We start from the raw sequence: 21,177 nt of genomic DNA on the forward strand, positions 1-21,177 counted from the left end.
CGGCATGACTTCGTTTCAGTTAGAACAGGCTGTAACTGTGAGTGGTTTTTATAGGCTAGCGGGTCGAGTGAGTCCAACTACATGGTCCGATGGTACAGCGCCGTTAAGCCTGACCTCCAACACTACAGGCTTCTCTCTGCTACGGTTGGGAAGAAGGTCACGCATCAACGCCACCTCGGAGAGGATCAGGAGGCGCTTCTATCCACAGGCTGTCCGGTTCTGGAAGGACAGGGCCCAGGCCTGGTCCTTGCTCTCAACGGTTCTGGAAGGACAGGGCCCAGGCCTGGTCCTTGCTCTCAACGGTTCTGGAAGGACAGGGCCCAGGCCTGGTCCTTGCTCTCAACGGTTCCGGAAGGACAGGGCCCAGGCCTGGTCCTTGCTCTCAACGGTTCCGGAAGGACAGGGCCCAGGCCTGGTCCTTGCTCTCAACGGCCACACAGTGCAGCTCGGAGTGGCACAGTGGTGCAGTACTTGTCAGTAGCTGTCACCTCACAGAAATAAGGTCCTGGATTCAGTCCCCGCCTGGGGTGTTGGCTTCGCCAAGTAACCTAATCTAACCCTAAATGAGCATTAGTTAACAGTTAACACATGTTTTTTGTGACCCTTATTGTAAAGTGTGACCCACGACTGGAGTTTTAATGAGGCAGATATAGTTGTGGTATACATTATGGTTTCGGAAGTCAAAAGATAGGCCTTCTCAAAAGTCAAAGATAGCGAAGAGGAGTCAGATTCTCTCGGGGAGTCGGAATTCAGCACAACACCTGCTGTAGGTTATGAATGACTCATTAACAGTTGGCTAATAACATAACACGCACATGGAAATCTGTTAATTGAACGAAGTCTAGTTCTGATAGTATAGCCTAACCTGGATATAGCCTAATAAAAATAAACGCTAAAGTCTGATCCCAAGAGGCTATAGATCCTACACCTGCAGATAACCTAGCGCGAGCAAGTTCATAAATATGTTCATGGTTTGTTTATTTTTCTTGTTGAAATACACGTTTAAAAAAACAAAAAAACAACCCCTAACGCTTACTGATAATAACTTAGACGTCATCTATGTAGGCTATACGATTCATCAAAGCGACAACTGGGGTCAATAGCCTAATTACACAAAGGTACTTCTGGTGCTCAGCGCACGTTCCTTGCGCAGTCAGGATTCGGTAGCTCCCCACTGAGCAAAGACACGTCTAAAAAACGTCTTTTAGATGTCTTTTTTGTCTTTTTCGGACGTCCAAAGACATCCAATTAGGAGCCAGAATGAAAGTTTTTTTTAGACGTTCAGATATTGAACCTGTTCTGCACGTCCACAGACGTCTTAGAGGGGTCCAAGCCAGACGTTTGAATATTGAGGGGTCCAGCAGACGAACACACGGGGTTCAGGACCGACGGACGTTATTAAGACATGATCTGAACGTCTCCCTGACGTTGTGTGTTTGCTGGGGTGGATCAATCATCTGAGATAGCCCGACCAACACGTCACAGACCGATGCCCCGACCTCCCCTCTTACATCATCTAGGCTAAAGTCTCTTGAGGGACAAACGCGGGTCGGGGTTCTTGCGCATCCAGCCTGCGTGCGCATCCCGTAGCGCACGATTAGTTTCCAGTTTTGAAAGAACAAGATGCTCGTGGCTCGATGTTGACCAACTGCGTCAGACGACGTGTTTCTGCTGATTAATGATTGACCGGTGACTGCCGGATTGATTTCCCAGAGCTGCAGGACCTTTGCGACATCAGGTCAGGTTCAAGCTGAGCCCCTCGGCGCCCCGCCTGTCCCCTGACATCCTGGAGGAAGCTATAAAAACAGAGGGACTTTGTCTTTCAAGGGTCAATCTGAAACACCCCAGCCTCCAGACTACACCGACGAGGCACAGCTCTTTCTGAACAAGGAAGAAAAAAGGTAAGTGGTAGTGATTTTCTTTTGTGTCCTTTCACAGATGCGTTTGACTCGAATTCATTGTGTATTCAGGTTGACTCTCCAACGTGGTGCCTTGTGCATGTTGACCAGTGGTTCTCTATCAAATCAAACTACTAACTATTGCAGATATGTCTAAAAGGGCTGCTTTCATTCAGATTTCTAATGATTATTATTTTTATTATTATTATTAATTATTATTATTATTTTGGTCTCAATGCTATGTAGGCATTGTATTGTTAAACAACTGTGTGGTGATCTTGTGAGACATGGGATTTAGACTCTCAATTTCTAACTGTTTTTCCTCACTATGTTCTGTACAGTATGTGACAAACTAACCCAATCTCTCCTCTCCTCTCCTCTCCTCTCCTCTCCTCTCCTCTCCTCTCCTCTCCTCTCCTCTCCTCTCCTCTCCTCATTTTCTATTCTCCTCCAGGAACCCGAGAGGCTCGTCCGTTCGTTCTCTGTCCCTGTTCTCCTGCTCTCTCCTCAGCTCCAGAGCAGCACCATGCCCCCCCGGCTCCAGTCCCAGAACCAGGCCGGCCCCCGCGTCCTCCAGGGGGACCTGGGCGCGCTCGCGCCCGCCGTCAGGGAGTTCGTGGACGCCAACGTGGCGCTGTGCCAGCCCGAGGCTCTGCACATCTGCGACGGGTCGGACGAGGAGAACCGCGCCATCCTGGCCCAGCTGCAGGAGCAGGGCATGATCAAGAAGCTCGCCAAATACCAGAACTGGTAGGTCACCTCACCCTGGCGTAGACCCCCCGCTGTGAAAAGCACCTTAGCAGTAGTTTTGTGTAGGTGAGCGTTGGCGTAGGTGACGCTTCTAGACACCTAATAGATTGAGTCCAGGGGTATTAGAATAACACCGTTCAATCAGACATAAATCACACTAACAATTTTGAATGTGACCAGAAACCCGACCGTGTCTCCTCCTCCTCTCCCTCTCCTCTCCTCCTCCTCTCCTCCTCCTCCTCTCCCCCTCTGTCTCCTCCTCCTCTCCCCCTCCTCTCCTCCTCCTCTCCTCCTCCTCTCCCTCTCTGTCTCCTCCTCCTCTCCCCCTGTCTCCCCCTCCTCTCCCCCTCTGTCTCCTCCTCCTCTCCCTCTCCTCTTCTCCTCCTCTCCCCCTCCTCTCCTCCTCCTCTCCCCCTCCTCTCCTCCTCCTCTCCCTCTCCTCTCCCCCTGTCTCCCCCTCCTCTCCCCCTCTGTCTCCCCCTCCTCTCCTCTCCTCTCCTCTCCTCTCCTCCTCCTCTCCCTCTCCTCTCCCCCTCCTCTCCCTCTCCTCTCCTCTCCTCTCCCCCTCCTCTCCCTCTCCTCTCCCCCTCCTCTCCCTCTCCTCTCCTCCTCCTCTCCCTATCCTCTCCTCCTCCTCCTCTCCCCCTCTGTCTCCCCCTCTGTCTCCCCCTCTGCTAGCTGGCTGGCCAGGACAGACCCGAGGGACGTGGCTCGCGTGGAGAGCAAGACCGTCATCGTCACCCAGGACGAGCGCGACACGGTGCCCTCGCCGCAAGGGGGCGGAGTCAGCCAGCTGGGCCGCTGGATGTCCCCGGAGGAGTTGGACAAGGCCGTGGCGCTGCGCTTCCCCGGCTGCATGAAAGGTATCCAGCACTGGCGGGTCAGGTCGGCGCTAGCCCGCTGGACCCACGGCCTGGATTTTTAGTCAGGCAGATAATGTACACGCCTACAGCTGTCAGGTTACCCCAGGAACATAAAACCCTAGTTCCAGCCCTAGAGTACAGGCAAGGCAAGGCAGGGCACATTTATTTGTAGAGCACATTTCAGCTGCAAGGCAATTCAAAGTGCTTCATATGAGACATTAAAAGCATCAAGACAAAGTGCAAGAAACACATAAAAGGTCATAAAACAAAATCTTAAAAAGGATTTTTAAAACAAAATGCAGGAAAAATAAAATATAGGAATAGAGCATAGAACCCTAGTTCCTTCCCTAAATGAACATAATTGAATCCTTAATGTGATGTCACTTCCTCTCTCCTTCCCAGGCCGAACCATGTATGTGATCCCCTACAGTATGGGGCCGGTGGGCTCCCCCCTGTCTAAGATCGGAGTGCAGCTGACCGACTCCCCCTACGTCGTGGCCAGTATGAGAGTGATGACCCGCATGGGCAAGGCTGTACTAACCGCCCTGGGGGGGGGGGACTTTGTGCGCTGTCTCCACTCCGTCGGCTGCCCCCTGCCGCTCAAAAGTGAGTCGAACCCGACCTCTGTGTGCAAGTTTAGAGACAGTCTGTGTTGTTTATGAAATTAAGAAAATACATTATGTAGGGGTGGGTCGTATGCCCACCTCCCTTGTTCTCCGTAAAGCGCATTGTGTTGCCTCTGGGTATGAAATGCGCTATACAAATAAAGCTTTGATTTATTGATTGATTGATTGATTGATTGATTATACAACTTATCAACTGAGCGGACAATATCTGACTGTTCACGTCAAGAGAGTTATTATGGACTCACTACCATACTGCTATGTAGCTGTCACTAAAATCAACTGTCTCCCCCCTCCTCCACCCCCACCCGCCGACTCCACCCCCTTCCCCCTCCAACCCCACTCCCCGACTCCACCCCCTTCCTCCTCCAACCCCCCCCCCCCCCCCCCCCTCCCAGAGCCCCTGGTGAACAACTGGCCGTGTAACCCCGAGCTGACCCTGGTGGCCCACATCCCTGACTGCCGGCAGATCGTGTCGTTCGGCAGCGGCTACGGTGGGAACTCCCTCCTGGGGAAGAAGTGCTTTGCTCTGCGCATCGCCTCCCGCATCGCCAAGGAGGAGGGCTGGCTGGCCGAACACATGCTGGTACGACCCCGGAGAGACCTGGGCTGCGTTCAAATTCAGCGAACATAGCGAACGTTAGCAAACTATTTTCCGTTAGCTTTGTGTTCGCCGCAGACGATTTCTGCCCCGTGAAAGTAAATGGTAAATGGTAAACGGACTGCACTTATATAGCGCTTTTCCACCTTAGCGGCACTCAAAGCGCTTTACAATGGCCTCTCATTCACCCATTCACCCACACACCAATGGCGGTAGCTGCCATGCAAGGTGCTAACCTGCTCATTGGGAGCTATTTGGGGTTAGGTGTCTTGCTCAAGGACACTTCGACATGTGGACAGTCGGAGCTGGGATTCGAACCACTGACCCTTCGATCATTGAACGACCCGCTCTACCAACTGAGCTACAGCCGCCACCCCCCCTACCAACAATGCAGCGAGCCCATTTGTAACTTCATGCGTGTGTTCGGCTCCAGATCCTGGGTGTCACGAACCCGGCGGGGCAGAAGAAGTACATGGCGGCGGCGTTTCCCAGCGCCTGTGGGAAGACCAACCTGGCCATGCTCAGCCCCACGCTGCCCGGCTGGAAGGTGGAGTGTGTCGGGGACGACATCGCCTGGATGAAGTTTGACGACCAGGGTGAGAGTCTAACCCCTCTCTCAGCTTCTCCTGGGAAAGACGTTATTTAGATAATCATGATCATGATTAATTTCATATACTTATATTTTTATGTACTTATTATAATGATATCAGTAATACTAGCTCAATATATAATCAACAAGAAGAGAAGTTGATTTTTTCGAAGCTGTAGACCAGACTAAGATGCATTGAACTGACACTAACCCTCCTTCTTCTCCTTCTCATCCTCCTCCTCCTCCTCTTCCTCCTCTTCTTCCTCCTCCTCTTCCTCCCCCTCCCGTCTCTAGGCAACCTGCGTGCCATCAACCCAGAGAACGGGTTCTTTGGCGTCGCCCCGGGAACCTCAGCTAAGACCAACCCCAACGCCATGGAGACCATCTGCAAGAACACCGTGTTCACCAACGTAGCGGAGACCAGCGACGGGGGGGTGTACTGGGAGGGCATGGACCAGGCGCTGCCCGAAGGGGTCGCGGTCACCTCCTGGAAGAACCAGCCCTGGACGCCCCAGGACGGTAGGTCCACTAATCAATCAATCAATCAATCAATCAATCAAAGCTTTATTTGTATAGCGCATTTCATACCCAGAGGCAACACAATGCGCTTTACAGAGAACAAGGGAGGTGGGCATACGACCCACCTCTACATATTCCAGAGGGAAGCAAAAAAACAGTAATCAACCGAGGCCAATCAACCAATACATCCATTAATACATCTATCATCTATCATCTATCACCTATCATCTATCACCTATCACCTATCACCTATCACCTATCACCTATAATCTATCACCTATCACCTATCACCTATCACCTATAATCTATCATCTATCATCCATCATCTATCATCTATCACCTATAATCTATCATCTATCATCCATCATCTATCACCTATCACCTATAATCTATCATCTATCACCTATAATCTATCATCTATCATCCATCATCTATCATCTATCACCTATAATCTATCATCTATCACCTATCACCTATCATCTATCACCTATCACCTATCACCTATCACCTATCACCTATAATCTATCATCTATCATCCATCATCTATCATCTATCAGATATTTTCTAATGAAGTACATGTCATCATTCCATCTGGATCAAAGTACACATTGTGGAGAGAGCAGATAAATGCTTTTATCAGTTGCTGAAGCAGAATTAAAATTCCTTTCCTCCATGTTATTACTGTATATTCCACACTAGCTGTGCATACTCACCCCCCCCCCTCACCCCCTTACCCTGTCCCCAGGCGAGCCAAGCGCCCACCCCAACTCCCGCTTCTGCACCCCGGCCGGCCAATGCCCCATCATCGACCCTCAGTGGGAGTCGCCCGAGGGCGTGCCCATCGAGGCCATTATCTTCGGGGGACGCAGGCCAGAGGGTGAGCGGACGACTCTCTCGCAGACCTAGTTAGTAGATCCTAGAGTACCGGCCGCCATCGGGATGCAGGTTCGACTCGGTGTAGCGGAATTAAATCAAATCAAATCCAACTTTATTTGTATAGCGCATTTCATACACAGAGGCAACACAATGCGCTTTACAGAGAGCAATGGGAGGGTGGGCATAGGTCCCGCCCCTACAGCAAAAAACGAGGGGGCCAGAAAAGTGAGCTGTAAAAATTCTTCCCTGACCTCTCTCAACGAGACGATCGAGCAAGCTCCCGGAAAATGTTTGTCTATTGGCTTAAGAACATTTAAATCATCACAATAGAACAGAGTAGAACAGATCTACTGTTATTCTTCCAGTGTCGTTTGGGGACTCACCCCCCCCCCCTCTCCTTCTCTCTCTCTCCAGGGGTGCCCCTGGTGTACGAGGCGTTTAACTGGCAGCATGGCGTGTTCGTAGGAGCCGCCATGAGATCGGAGGCCACCGCTGCCGCAGAACACAAAGGTCAGTTTGAGTCTGACCTTTAACCTTTAGACCAGAGCAATCATCTGGGAACTTTCGTGCCGTGGGTATGGTTACTGCCCCTTTTGGGGTGAACAACTTTGAACTTTGAGGCAAGTTCAAATTGGCAAGTCCAGTTTTCACCTTCACGCATTCATGTATTTCTTATTTACTACAATTTGATGTCACAGGGCTCTGGTCTCTGACTAGACTACAGGACTACAAACATGGCCACGCAATAGTCCTTTAACAGTGAGGATATTGAGAGAGTGATAGTTACCTAGTGTTAACTCACTCTCCTCTCCTCTCCTCTCCTCTCCTCTCCTCTCCTCTCCTCTCCTCTCCTCTCCTCTCCTCTCCTCTCCTCTCCTCTCCTCTCCTCTCCTCTCCTCTCCTCCTCCTCCTCTCTCATCCTCCAGGTAAGGTGATCATGAACGATCCCTTCGCCATGCGACCGTTCTTCGGCTACAACTTCGGCCGATACCTGTCCCACTGGCTGGACATGGCGGGCCGCCCCGACGCCAAGCTCCCCAAGATCTTCCACGTCAACTGGTTCCGCAAGAGCTCCGGCGGCGGCTTCCTGTGGCCCGGCTTCGGGGAGAACATCCGCGTCCTGGACTGGATGTTCCGTCGGCTGTCCGGCGAGGCCGGGGCCATGCCCTCGGCCGTGGGCTACCTCCCCTGGAAGGGCTCCCTGGACCTGAGAGGCCTGGAGGGCAGCGTGGACCTGGAGCAGCTCTTCGGCCTGGACCGGGCCTTCTGGCTGAAAGAGGTGCAGGAGATCAGGGACTACTTCCAGACACAGGTCAACGATGACCTGCCCCAGGAGGTCGCCAGGCAGCTGGACCTGCTGCAGCACAGGGTCCAACAGCTGTGAGGGGAGAGGGGGATGATGGAGAGAGAGAGAGAGAGAGAGAGAGAGAGGGAGAGAGAAAGAAAGAGAGAGACAAATAGAGAGACAGAGAGAGAGAGAGAGAGAGAGAGAGACAGAGAGAGAGAGAGAGAGAGAGACAGAGTAGTAGAATAAAAAGAGAGAAGTGAAACTTGAAAGCCATAAGACCTCCACTAGTCACATGACCTCCACTAGTCACATGACCTCCACTAGTCACATGCAGTAGTGATTCTAGAATGTCTAAATTGATCTAGCTGGTAAAACATGATGTTTTAATCCTCAGAGTCTTTTCTGATTGGCTTGTAAAGCTAGAACCCCTCGTGCCTCCGACCTATCGTCAGTCTCAGCCAGGCGCCAGGAACCACACGCACTCTGCTGAGAAAGAGGACATGAATAGAGTCTGGAATTGGGACCGTTCTTTAATTCCAGTGGGTTAGTTGTCTCCATCTCTTAATTGGAAGGCGACGTACGTAGTCCAAACTGACCTGTCAGTGAAGGTCGAGTAGCAGTGACTTACGACATTGACACACAACCAGCTCCTGCCCGGTCTGAGACAGCCATGGTACCGGGCTCTGGATCCGGTCTGAGACAGCCACGGTACCAGGCTCTGGATCCGGTCTGAGACAGCCACGGTACCGGGCTCTGGATCCGGTCTGAGACAGCCACGGTACCGGGCTCTGGATCCGGTCTGAGACAGCCACGGTACCGGGCTCCGGATCCGGTCCAACATCCTGCCACACACACCTCACCTGTGCACAGCACTTGACCATTTATGATGTCCTAATTTATTTTTGTATTGTATTGCTATTTTCCTGTCTGAAATCTCAAAGTTGTCAAAAGACAACAATAAAGATTATTTAAACTCAGTCACGTTTCCTATTCGTGGTCTTTGATACTTCTGAGAATTGTTTTTTTTAAACACTTTTATTTTGGAGGTGCACCGAGTGGCTTGTGGGAGTCATCATAGTTGAACCTTGGTGAGTTGTAACTAGAAGCTATGAAGCAGAAGGTTACCTCACACTGCCCCACTCCACCCAACATCACCTCCCTCTCGCTCATGTTCAGGGCACTTACATCTCCAGTCAACACACAGTACAATAATATGTGTTCAGCCCATTCAGATAAAGGCCTGCTGAGTGTTTAAACAGACAGAATAACAGTAGCTAGTGGCGCATACAGCCATGCTGGTTCTATGGTCATCTTTGACCAGTGGGATCAGCTGAGATACCTCTGATCACACACATAACATGGCCTGACATACACATACACACGCACACACACACACACACACAAATGGTAAATGGTAAATGGACTGCACTTATATAGTGCTTTTCTACCTTAGCGGCACTCAAAGCGCACACACACAGACACACACACGCACGCACATACACACATACACACACACACACACACACACACACACACACACACACACACACACACTCAAATACACATGCAACACCTCCATCCTCCATCTCACACAATGGAAAACATACCAGTGTAAATGTATCTGATTAAACATCTTGCTCTATGTGATGATGTAGATACCGTTACCTGGAGTAACGGGGTTATGGAATGAAAACGCTGCTGTAAAAGTCTGACACCCTGACCTCATTTCCTCTCACCTCAACACATCCTGGCTACTAGCTGTGTCCAATCAAATCAAATCAAACTTTATTTATATACTGCATTTCATACACAAAGGAAACACAATGCGCTTTACAGAAAGAAAGGGGAGAGGAGGTAAGATACATATACTGATCCGACCCCTGATTTTCCAGAGGGAAGCGCAAAGCTAGTTCACTCATTTGAGACCGTAGGTGGACGGTAAAAATCCTTCCCTGACTTCTCTCAATGAGACGATTGCGCAAGCTCCTGGAAAACGTTCAACTGTATTAGCTATATCATAGGAACATTTTACACAGCACATGCATAGAATAACTAATACATTATAAGAAATGTAACACCATAAAAAATAGAGGAGTAAATAAATAAGCAAACACAAACAAACAAACAACAACAACCCAAAAAATAATAAAAAATAATAATAATAATAATAATAATAAAAAATAATAATAATAATAATAATAAAAAAAAATAATAATACAAAAAATATATTAAAACAATAAAAATAAAATAGTGCATGCAAATACAATAATCTCCTAGCAGGCAAAGCCAGTCTTCTGGCTCATCAACTCATGTGACCTTTTGCTAATAATCCAACCATTGAGACTACATGGGTGCATCACTCACGTATAGGTCTCTTCATTCAATCAGTAATGTATAAGACTCAGATTCCTTTATTGTTACATCCGAGTACAGGTACAGGGAGTAAACATCTTGTGTCATGGATAGTACATGTTTATGAGTCGCTAAGCCTCTCTAAGGTCATGTACAGTACAGACCTACATAGGTTTTACATCATAAGCTACTGTACAGTTTCCTATACACTGCCTCACAGGGAGGCACATACATCCGACCAATCGAGTCCGGCGCTGTGAAACGCCCCCCAGGCCGCTTGCATAATAGCCTCAACTGCTCGTTGTTGTTGGAAAGGCTACATGTTTTTATTGTCAGAACAAAGATTATGTAAGATAGTGTCAAAGATACCAGTGAGAGAAAGTTAATGTAAAACTTGTTATAGTTTTGTTTACCTGGAGAGTGTTGTAACTTGCCCCTATATGCTGGTGTAGGCTACTGCCCCTGAGGCTGACCAGGCCGGACTCACGCTCTTTCTGGGCTGCAGCCATTCCTGACAGACATCATTCATGTAGTCAAAATGGTTTGTTGTCACATAGTATGTGTGTGTTATCACATAGGAATGTACCTTTTAGAAATGCCTCTCACTGAGCTGCTGAAAACTAATTGTCTGGTCCGGTTGTTGATTATGGAGACATGATCAACAGGGGTTCAGCAGGGGTTCCCAATCTTCCTTCCCCCGAGCCCCCCTAACTTGCACTTGATGGACGTCCGAAAAAGTCAAAAAAGACATCTAAAAGACTTCTTTTAGACGTGTCTTTGCTCAGTGGGAAGAGACCGCCGTCTCAATGAGACGACCTGCTTAAATAACGCTTAAATAAATAGAACACATTATCGAGGTGAGGTCCTGTTATTTTCTCACAAAAATCCTCATGAAAGCAACAGTCCCCAAGATCCTAAACAACTCTGTGAGAAAACAAACGCCCTTCTGCTCTCAATTATCTGATCTCCGTTCTCTCTGTTTGAAAGTCACCAAGGTGCTGCAAAAGCCTGGTTAATCTGGGTATTGATCTGCCGCTAAGTCCTTTATTACAGGTATAAATTCAATCACACACCCGGCGCCTGGTCCTTATCGGCCGGGCTCCAGCACTTCCACAAACAGCCCCGCTATGCGTGTCCGATAACTTTGGAGGACCTTGGCTCCGGACTCAGTCCTCCTCCTCATAGCAGACAGCGGTGGTGGTGGGGGTGGTGGTGGAGGTGGTGATGGTGGTGGTGGTGGGGGTGGAGGTGGTAGTGGTGGAGGTGGTAGTGGTGGAGGTGGTGATGGTGGTGGAGGTGGTGATGGAGGTGGTGGAGGTGGTGGTGGTGGTGGAGGTGGGGGTGGACGTTGTGATGGTGGTAGTGGGGGTGGAGGTGTTGGAGGTGGAGGTGGTGGTGGTGGTGGTGGTGGTGGAGGTGGGGGTGGAGATGGAGGTGGTAGTGGTGGAGGTGGTAGTGGTGGAGGTGGTGATGGTGGTGGAGGTGGTGATGGTGGAGGTGGTGGTGGTGGTGGAGGTGGTGTTGGAGGTGGGGGTGGACGTTGTGATGGTGGTAGTGGGGGTGGAGGTGTTGGAGGTGGAGGTGGTGGTGGTGGAGGTGGTGAAGGTGATGGTGGTGGAGGTGTTTGAGGTGGTTGGGGTGGAGGTGTTTGAGGTGGTGGTGGAGGTGGTGGTGGAGGTGGTGGTGGTGGAGGTGATGGTGGAGGTGGTGGTGGAGGTGGTGGGGGTGGAGGTGGTGGGGGTGGAGGTGGTGGAGGTGGTGGAGGTGGTGGTGGAGGTGGTGGTGGTGGTGGTGGTGGTGGTGGTGAGGGTGGTGATGGAGGTGATGGTGGGGGTGGTGGTGATGGTGGTGGTGGTGGTGATGGAGGTGATGGTGGTGGTGGTGAGGGTGGTGGTGATGGTGGTGATGGAGGTGATGGTGGGGGTGGTGGTGATGGTGGTGGTGGTGGTGATGGAGGTGATGGTGGTGGTGGTGTTTGAGGTGGTTGGGGTGGTGAAGGTGATGGTGGTGGAGGTGGTGGAGGTGATGGAGGTGGTGGTGGTGGTGATGGAGGTGGTGGGGGTGGAGATGGTGGTGGAGGTGGTGGTGGAGGTGGTGATGGTGGTAGTGGGGGTGGAGGTGTTGGAGGTGGGGGTGGAGGTGGGGGTGGAGATGGTGGTGGAGGTGGTGGAGGTGGTGAAGGTGATGGTGATGGTGGTGGAGATGGTGGAGGTGGTGGTGGTGATGGGGGTGGTGGAGGTGATGGTGGAGGTGGGGGTGGTGAAGGTGATGGTGATGGTGGTGGAGATGGTGGAGGTGGTGGTGGTGATGGGGGTGGTGGAGGTGATGGTGGAGGTGGGGGTGGTGGAGGTGGTGGTGGTGATGGGGGTGGTGGAGGTGGTAGTGGAGGTGGTGGAGGTGGTGATGGAGGTGGTGGAGGTGATGGAGGTGGGGGTGGTGGAGGTGGTAGTGGTAGAGGTGATGGAGGTGTTGGAGGTGGTGGTGATGGTGGTGGTGAAGGTGATGGAGGTGGTGGAGGTGGTGATGGTGGGGGTGGTGGAGGTGGTAGTGGTAGAGGTGATGGAGGTGTTGGAGGTGGTGGTGATGGTGGTGGTGAAGGTGATGGAGGTGGTGGTGGTAGAGGTGATGGAGGTGTTGGAGGTGGTGGTGATGGTGGTGGTGAAGGTGATGGAGGTGGTGGAGGTGGTGGTGATGGTGGTGGTGAAGGTGATGGAGGTGGTGGAGGTGGTGATGGTGGGGGTGGTGGAGGTGGTAGTGGTAGAGGTGATGGAGGTGTTGGAGGTGGTGGTGATGGTGGTGGTGAAGGTGATGGAGGTGGTGGTGGTAGAGGTGATGGAGGTGTTGGAGGTGGTGGTGATGGTGGTGGTGAAGGTGATGGAGGTGGTGGTGGTAGAGGTGATGGAGGTGTTGGAGGTGGTGGTGATGGTGGTGGTGAAGGTGATGGAGGTGGTGGTGGTAGAGGTGATGGAGGTGTTGGAGGTGGTGGTGATGGTGGTGGTGAAGGTGATGGAGGTGGTGGTGGTGGTGATGGTGGTGGAGGTGATGGTGGTGGAGGTGGTGGAGGTGGTGGTGTTGGAGGTGATGGTGGTGGTGAGTGTGATGGTGATGGTAATGGTGGAGGTGGTGTTGGAGGTGGTGGTGATGGTGGTGATGGTGGTGGAGGTGGTGGAGGTGGTGAAGGTGATGGTGGGGGTGGTGGTGATGGTGGAGGTGGTGGGGGTGGTGAAGGTGATTGTGATGGTGGAGGTGGTGGTGGAGGTGGTGATGGTGGTGGAGGTGGTGAAGGTGAAGGTGATGGTGGTGGAGGTGGTGAAGGTGATTGTGATGGTGGGGGTGGTGGTGGTGGTGGTGGAGGTGGTGAAGGTGATGGTGGTGGAGGTGGTGAAGGTGATGGTGGGGGTGGTGGTGGTGGAGATCATGAGAGGTGGTATGTTATAATGGTAGAGATCATGGATGTATTGGTAGAGATCCATGGTCCCTGGACAGCACTGCTGCTGGACATCTGTCCCCACGCGTCACCTTGCCCACGCGACCAGCTACGTTCCGTACGCCACTACAATATTTGCAGAGGGAGATAGTTGGCTAATGGCGTCACAGCGCTATGCAACCAGGGACAGGGGTTATCGTCTGGGGGCGGAGCCAGAGGGGAAGTGAGTCATAGCTGGGGTCCAGCCGAACACTGATTGCTCTGATTGGTTGATGAAGGAACAGTGCGTTCTAGACTGGGAGAGAGAGTCAGAGCATGTCCAAAACATGTCCGCTAGGGAGCTGGGAGGCTAGCAGGAACATACTGTCTGAGTTGAAGCATGCTAGCTTATTTTGCCCTGGCCTGATCAAAACATCCACTACAGCTGCCAGAGCACCTGGATGGTTCTGAGGAGTCCAGGGCTGAGTTTCCCCAGAGGCATCGTAGCGCTACGTTCATCGTTAGCTATGGCGTTCATCATAGCGCTACGATGCCTCTGGGAAACTCAGCCCAGGACAGCTCTGCTCTCCCTGGCGTGTCTTGGGCAGAGAGTGAAACAGCTCGTCTGGTCTCCTCAGCACACTCGAGCACTGAGAAGCCCTTTCTGAGTGCAGTAGAGAGGTCACTGCTTCAGCAGCTGTGTGTGACTGCCACCTTGTGGAGCAGAGTAATATTGCGGTCTATGGTATGGAGACACTAGTGTACGAGCATTTGATCCTCAGAGCTTTCACTGTGGTTTCTGTGGTCACTCTTAGTTTTTGTTATTTGTCGTTGAGGTTGTCTTTAGTGATTTCTGCGGCAGGCACACACAAATTAATTGATCCTAGGGGATGAAATAAAAAGTTTGAATTGAATTAAATACCCACTGACAACTGTAATAGGAGATTGAGAGAATAAAACACAAAGAAACTTTTTTTTAAAGAAACGTTTTATTTGTTTAACTGGAGACTAATTGAAATGTGTCAAATTGATAGCAAGTTCTCTGTGATAACTCTTATGAGATAGAAAACAAAACCAGTAACACTTAAGGATCCAATATAAATTAAAAATTATAAACAAAATGTTTGATACACAAAAGCAATTATTGTCAATGATAGTAGGCATCTATATATTTACTGCAACACCCAGGCATGGTCCATGCTAGAGTACAACTGATTCAACAGACAAGAACCACAGGGCCCTCTCCCTCCACACACACACACACACACACACACACACACACACACACACACACGCACACACACACACACACACACACGCACGCACACACACACAGTCAGCACCGGGACAGTAGGGTTGTCTGTACACTTACGATTGCTTTATAAACACTTATAAATATGCTTATACAGTAACCAGCAGAGTTGTGTATGTTTGTCTAGTACAGATCGGGTATAGGACACGGTGCGGTGCTGGTTCTCCGGTTAAAACAAGCACAGCGAGAGAACACAGAACAGTGAACAGAACAGGAAGAGGACGCTACTTCAAGTCATTCAGCCTCTCGGCACTCCGAAGAGTCTTTGTAGGACGATTCCTTCTTTGGAAATGCCTTAAGTCACACTCTCGCTCAACCGTGACCTTTTGACCCCCTCCACTGTGACCTCAGCGGTCAGAGCGTCTGGGTTAGCCGGCTACAGGACAGGACGAGGGCAGGCCGACAGGGACCAGTTACCACACAGCGCACTTCACCAGACGAGGGTCAGATGCTATTTGCAAATACTGTCAATTACTTGGGGTGACCTTAAGTGACCTTATCCACTGCAACGAAGCCAGTGGAGCAGTCCATTAAGTAACCTCTGAAGCACAGGAAATGCACCTCAATTACTTTCAACTAAGTGAACATTAATTGACTCAGGTCAGGGGTTAATAAGCACTGGTGAGCTAACTCAACACCTGGACAGGTGATGCAGCTGTGTGACAGAGCTGGTCACTATTAGACTGGACACCCGTCTTTGAGCCTCAAAGATTCTCCCATTTGGTTCACTTTAGTGCTTCAAGTTTGACGTCTGACGTGTCGGTAGAGTGCTGTAGAGTTGGAGACGACCGGCGTAGCGTCAAAGTACGGTGGAGTCAACTCTCGAGTTGTTTTTGTGTGTGTTTCTCTGTCTGTTTTTTGGTCTGGTTATAATAAACAACGGGTGATTCAGATCGATTGGAGAAGTGGACAAAAAAGGCAGCAGAATATCCGACAGAGTCGACCGCACCACAGTCGCTGAAACTGTAGTTTCCGTCTCGACCACCGCGTCCTCGAAGGCACTCGTCTAGACGGGGGTGGGGGGGGGGCATCTACACAGTTCTATAGCTAACTGTGGGCTGTGTGAGCCGTGGACTGGAGTACAATGACCTGTTTGTTTGTTTTTTTAAGAAAAAAGGAACAATAATAACAATAATAACAACAAAAAAACAAGCATTACATTTTTCTAAGTTAAACAACGACTACATTATCAAAAGGCAAATAGTAGGTATATTGCAACACTCTCCGCGACACCACTATCAAAACTAACATCTTCATCGTCGTCGTCATCATCAACATCATCATCCACTCAACTCTCGAGTCTGTGTGAGGCAGTGGGGGCGGGATCTGAGGTGATTGACAGCTCAGACGGCCCGTCACCTCCCTCGGCACAGGTAGGCACACGTAATAAACACTGAACGTCTCCAAGGGGACCAACAGCCAGCCAATGGCAGCAGGGCTGGTCTGCATGGAGCTCTGTTATTGGACACAGGCATCTCTAGGGAGCAGGGAGAGTTCATTTCAGACTGGGGTGGAGGGGGTGGAGATGGGAGGAACCAACTCAGCAGACACACCGGGGGAGTTCTCGGGGCTGTTTGTTTAGTTTAAAGCGTGTGTTTATCTTTTGTCTAGACAGAGGGGTCACTCCCGGGGCGAGGCAGTGGGCGTTTTTACGAACACAAATCACCCAACGCTCCACAGCCTCGCTCTGAAGTGCTTATATCCACTCATCACAGACACACTGACACGTTAGCGGGTTTTAAAGGCAAAGGGTAACAGTGTGGTTGTGGTAGAATCCTATCCGAAACGCCATCTCATCTCACTCAGGGGGGGTGAAACGTCACATTCACCAACTGAAAAATCATCAGCTTTTCAGCTTGTGAATTGGAATCTTCAGACCCCCCCCCCCCTGATGGAATGGAATGACTAGCCGTGTGGCAGAGGAGGACCAGACCGGTCCAAGCTAGCTGGTCAGAGGGGTGGTGTGTCTGCAGAGCCCCTCTCCCCTCCCCCATTCCAGTCTGTTGGGTCGGTCAGCACTGGGCTCCCGCTCAGGACACCTACCCGTGCGACCCTCTGAGAGCACCAGACCGCACAACAAGGACCCGGCCCGTCAAACGACCCCTAGGGACCTCCCAAGCATCCCTTAGCTCCTGTCTCCTAACCCCCAGTGCTCCAGAGGCCACAGATGAGCGGGAGCAGGATAGGTGTCAGCAAGATGGAGGAAGCTCTGCCCGGGCCTGATTGAAAGCACAGGAGATGTTACCGCCATGCTGCTTAGACCCATCTGATCCCACTAGATCTACTACCACTGTGGTGGTGGGAGGCTAGGAAGCTAGGAGGCTAGGAAGAAAGCAAAGGGCTGGATCTGGACCGGGTCAAGATCGCCCTGGGGGGTCAAAGGTGACTAAACCCCACCCCCAGTGTCCATCCTTTGGCTGTTTAAACATCTAGTTCTGATTCGGGTACATATCTTTGAAATCAAATGTAAACATTACAATATGTAGCAGGACCAAATGGGAGAGAGAGATAGAGAGCTTCTCCTCCCCTCTGTGATACCAGCTGTGTGGCTCCTGTCTGGGGCAGTCTGGTCTCTCCTCAGAGGGTGCCGTTGCATAAACCTACCAGAGGGGGGCGCCAGTGCTGACCATGGGAGATTGTGTCTCTCCTTCCTCAGTAAAGTGCTCAGAGATGCCTGGAGGAGAGAGACCAGAGGGATGAGTTGAGGGTGGAGGTAGGAGGCTGGTGGGTAGGTAGGATGGGAGAGGAGGGTTGGGGAGGGTAGAGTTGGGTAGTGTAGTCTATGGTAGTGGGTAGGTAGGATGGGAGAGGAGGGTTGGGGGGGGTAGTAGGGTAGGTTAGTAGATAGGTAGGGTGAAAGGGTAGGGTAGTGGATAGGGTGGGGTAGGGGATAGGTAGGATAGGGTAGCGGGTAGTGGAGAGGGTGGAGTTTGAGGGGTAGAGTGGGGGTAGGGTGGTGCAGTGAACTGGATCCCGCTTGCCTAGCTCCCAGTCACCAAGTCACATCTCAACTCAGAATCTCTTCATTCGGACCCACTCCTAACAGTGTGTGCTGGGAGTGAAGGTCAGTCTACTCTACACAGTCTGCTCTGTGTGCCTGACCCATTTCCTGGTTGAGGTAGTTTGTCAAAATCTAAAAGCTTTGACAAAGCCATGTTGAGACTCTGAGGTTGGGTTGGACTGGGAGCTTGGTGAGAGAGAATTGGATTAAGATCCTCAGGATGAAAGAATTCTGACTTCGCTGGCAGAACTCAAATGTTTGCATAAATTCTGCCAGGGATACCGAGATGGGAGATTAATGTGTAAATTTGAGTCATACAAACTTTGAGGATCTCTCTCTCTGATGCGGAAGGCCGCTGAACACTGCACCACCACAGTATGAACTATAGGTCCGTCCTTCTGGTCTGTCCCCTGGAAACAAAGACTACAGCAGCGGTTCCAGGGTTCTCTCACACGTCCATACAATCCTCCATTACATAAGAACTCTCCTTTTAACGTTCTCATACCATTAAAAAATAGTGCAATTCTTTTCAACATTTATATAAATAACTCTAATTTCGTGCTTTTTAAGTTTGTTTGTCAGTTTCCATATAGGTGTGTACATATGTATTTACTGTATATATTGACACATATTTCTACATATACACAAGGATGTTGTATATGTCTGTAGAACACGTTTGAGTTGGCACCCCAACACACTTTCCACTTTTTTTTTCTTTTCTCTAGGGCAGACAAAAATATAAAAAACTAAAATCTTTTCTCTTTAGAATCCATCAGTTTACAAAAATACCCCTGCTCTCTCCTCCTGCCCCCCCATATTGCGGGTGATTTTTTTTTCCAGGTTTTTTTCTCGGAGCAACAGTCTGGAACCTTGTGCAAACTTCCCCTCAGAAGCGGTCAGCGCCGGGGCGTAGTGGAGCGATGGTGTGCTGAGCTCCTGCTCTACGCTAGGCCCGGGCTAGACCCAGGACCTGGCTTAGCCAGAGGTTTGAGAAGCTAACTAGGGGTAATATTGACTAGCGCTGGAAGCTGCTAGCCTGATACAGCACTGGTATAGCACAGGAATGCTAGCATGTCCTATCTGTCCTAGGACGAGTATAGACCTGTTTTAGTTTGCTCCGTTTGCGGGTATAGAAAATAAGTCGTGAGCACTGAGACAACAAATAAACAAGGTAAATATGTTTACAAAACCAGCTGGGCTGGCAGAGGGGTGTTAGGGTAACCGAGGGAGGGAGTGGGGTGGGGTGGGGGTTCGGGGGTGGTTAGGGTTGGTTGGGTGGGGTGCAGACCTGTTTTCTGTGCGCCTGCACCCCCAGCCCCCCCCCCCGCCCCGCCCCTGCTCTGACCTCACCAGTTCAGCCGAAGCTTCGGACAGCAGGAAAACGAGAAGCAGGTATGGGTGGATGCGGGTTACACTGGGGACGCCCATCCTGCCGTCACACCTGCTGGGGCTTCTGCTTCTCCTTGGTGTTGCGAGCGTTCCTGCTCTCCAGTCTGCTCTCGGGGAGGGGGCCGGCGTTGGGGAGCAGGCCGTGCAGCAGTGAGGGGGGGGGCGGGGGGCCGCCAGTCTGCTGGGAGTGGGGGCTCAGGGAGGAGGGGTGGTAGTAGTGGCCGATCACCTCGCTGTAGGTGGGCGGGGCTCCCTGCACCCGCGCGCCCTGATTGGCGTAGGCGGCGGCGGCGGACGCCATGGAGGCACTGAGGCCCGGGTGGAGGCTGGGCGGGGCCGGCGAGCAGTGGGAGGAGTCCAGGAGGTGGCTGTCGTAGACGGTGCGGTTGGGCGGCGCCCGGACCGACTCGCGGTTGAGCTCCAGCTGCTGCTCGGGGTCTCGGAGCTGGAGGGTACAGGGGCCCTGGTAGGGGGGCGGCTCCTCGCCGTCCGACAGGGAGATGGTGGGGGGCAGGTCGATCAGGCTCTGGGGCAGGTAGGGGTAGGTGGGCTGGAAACGACCCAGCCCCAAGCGTTCCCGCTGCAGGTAGGAGGGCACGCGCTCGGGGGGGCGGGGACTGTACACCTGCTGGGGTGAGGAGGCGGGGAGGGGGGGGGCAGATTTGAACATGTACTTCTCAAACACACTCCCTCAAGACACACAGGTTCATAAAATGAAGTATAAGTAAAGGTCCTTCCGTACCTCACTCAGTCCAGTAGAGGACCCAGGCCCTTCGGAAGACCACAGACCTCCCTCCTGAGAGAAAGAGAGCGAGAGAGAGAGAGAGAGAGAGAGAGAGAGAGAGAGGGAGTGAGAGAGAGCAAAGAGTAAATATCTTTACTATAATGACAAATTTGGCATCTGTCTGAGGAATGATTATCTCGAGAACCAGGCGATGTGTGAAGTTGACGATCGGTGGGCGTATTGCTCAGGACCCTAAAACATGTAGCGTTGCCTGTGAAGTTGTTTCCATCAGTGGTTCGCGACGGGTGCTGTGCTGGTAAAAAAAGTAGTTCAGGGCGGAAGGATACGATCCCGCCCAGCGCTACTGTGATCATCCCCATACCAAGGGGCTCCTTACAATGCTACCAACTAGCTAGCTAGCTATAGATATGAGGAGAAAATATCTGCTAGCTGTGATGCTAATTTTCGCTATGTTCAACTCCATTGACTTATGCTAAAAACATTTGATCATAACAATATAAGATTCCCAGTTGAGTTGATTTATTTTGATATTAGACAATCAGTGTGATCACTGAACTATTCTGGAACATGTATGGTATCTTCAGCAATGGTCAACCCCATACCAATGGACAATTTACAATGCTAACAACTAGCTAGCTAGCTAGCTACAGATATGAGGAGAAAATGTCTGTCACAGATAGATAGATAGATAGATAGATAGATAGATAGATAGATAGATAGATAGATAGATAGATAGATAGATAGATAGATAGATAGATAGATAGATAGATAGATAGATAGATAGGGCACTATACTATCATACTAAAATGAAAAGGAGGATGCAGCTATGTCATGGAAATATTATGGAACATGACTATAATGTCATGGAAAATGCATTTTTAATGGGCACTTTGCGCTAGTATGGAAAAGTATGTTTTTGCAGAATGTGGCATGTCAGTGAAGAATGAGTGTCAGAGGTCATGGGG

The 21,177-nt window shown here is 50.9% G+C and overlaps 2 protein-coding genes across 2 annotated transcripts in view; one reads left to right on the forward strand and one right to left on the reverse strand.

The window, feature by feature from the left end:
• Positions 1 to 1,865: 1,865 nt before the first annotated feature.
• On the forward strand, positions 1,866 to 8,917 carry pck1 (phosphoenolpyruvate carboxykinase 1 (soluble)). Its single transcript, XM_084460519.1, has 10 exons — positions 1,866 to 1,901; positions 2,353 to 2,648; positions 3,327 to 3,511; positions 3,914 to 4,117; positions 4,533 to 4,720; positions 5,169 to 5,331; positions 5,619 to 5,843; positions 6,589 to 6,720; positions 7,134 to 7,229; positions 7,646 to 8,917. The coding sequence occupies exons 2-10, from the start codon at positions 2,425 to 2,427 to the stop codon at positions 8,101 to 8,103; spliced, it is 1,875 nt and encodes a 624-aa protein (XP_084316645.1). The 5' UTR covers positions 1,866 to 1,901; positions 2,353 to 2,424; the 3' UTR covers positions 8,104 to 8,917.
• A 10,596-nt stretch (positions 8,918 to 19,513) lies between these two features.
• The window catches only part of pmepa1 (prostate transmembrane protein, androgen induced 1), a gene marked incomplete at its 3' end in the record, with an annotated part of 2,454 nt that continues 790 nt past the window's right edge, over positions 19,514 to 21,177 (reverse strand). The window contains exons 2-3 of the mRNA XM_084460682.1: positions 20,210 to 20,263; positions 19,514 to 20,095 (exon numbers count right to left, since the gene is read on the reverse strand). Coding sequence (XP_084316808.1) covers positions 19,514 to 20,095; positions 20,210 to 20,263 — 636 coding nt within the window. The remainder of the gene's footprint in view (positions 20,096 to 20,209; positions 20,264 to 21,177) is intronic.

Source organism: Borostomias antarcticus (assembly GCF_949987555.1).
Source record: "Borostomias antarcticus genome assembly, chromosome: 33".
Classification (NCBI taxonomy): domain Eukaryota; kingdom Metazoa; phylum Chordata; class Actinopteri; order Stomiiformes; family Stomiidae; genus Borostomias; species Borostomias antarcticus.

Bases quoted from the DNA above. Each gene is read 5' to 3' on its own strand.
- pck1 (XM_084460519.1), top strand. From the start codon at position 2,425: ATGCCCCCCCGGCTCCAGTCCCAGAACCAGGCCGGCCCCCGCGTCCTC. The intron at 4,118-4,532 runs GTGAGTCGAACC...CCCCCCTCCCAG, and splicing joins CTGCCCCCTGCCGCTCAAAA to AGCCCCTGGTGAACAACTGG. The intron at 6,721-7,133 runs GTGAGCGGACGA...CTCTCTCTCCAG, and splicing joins CGGGGGACGCAGGCCAGAGG to GGGTGCCCCTGGTGTACGAG.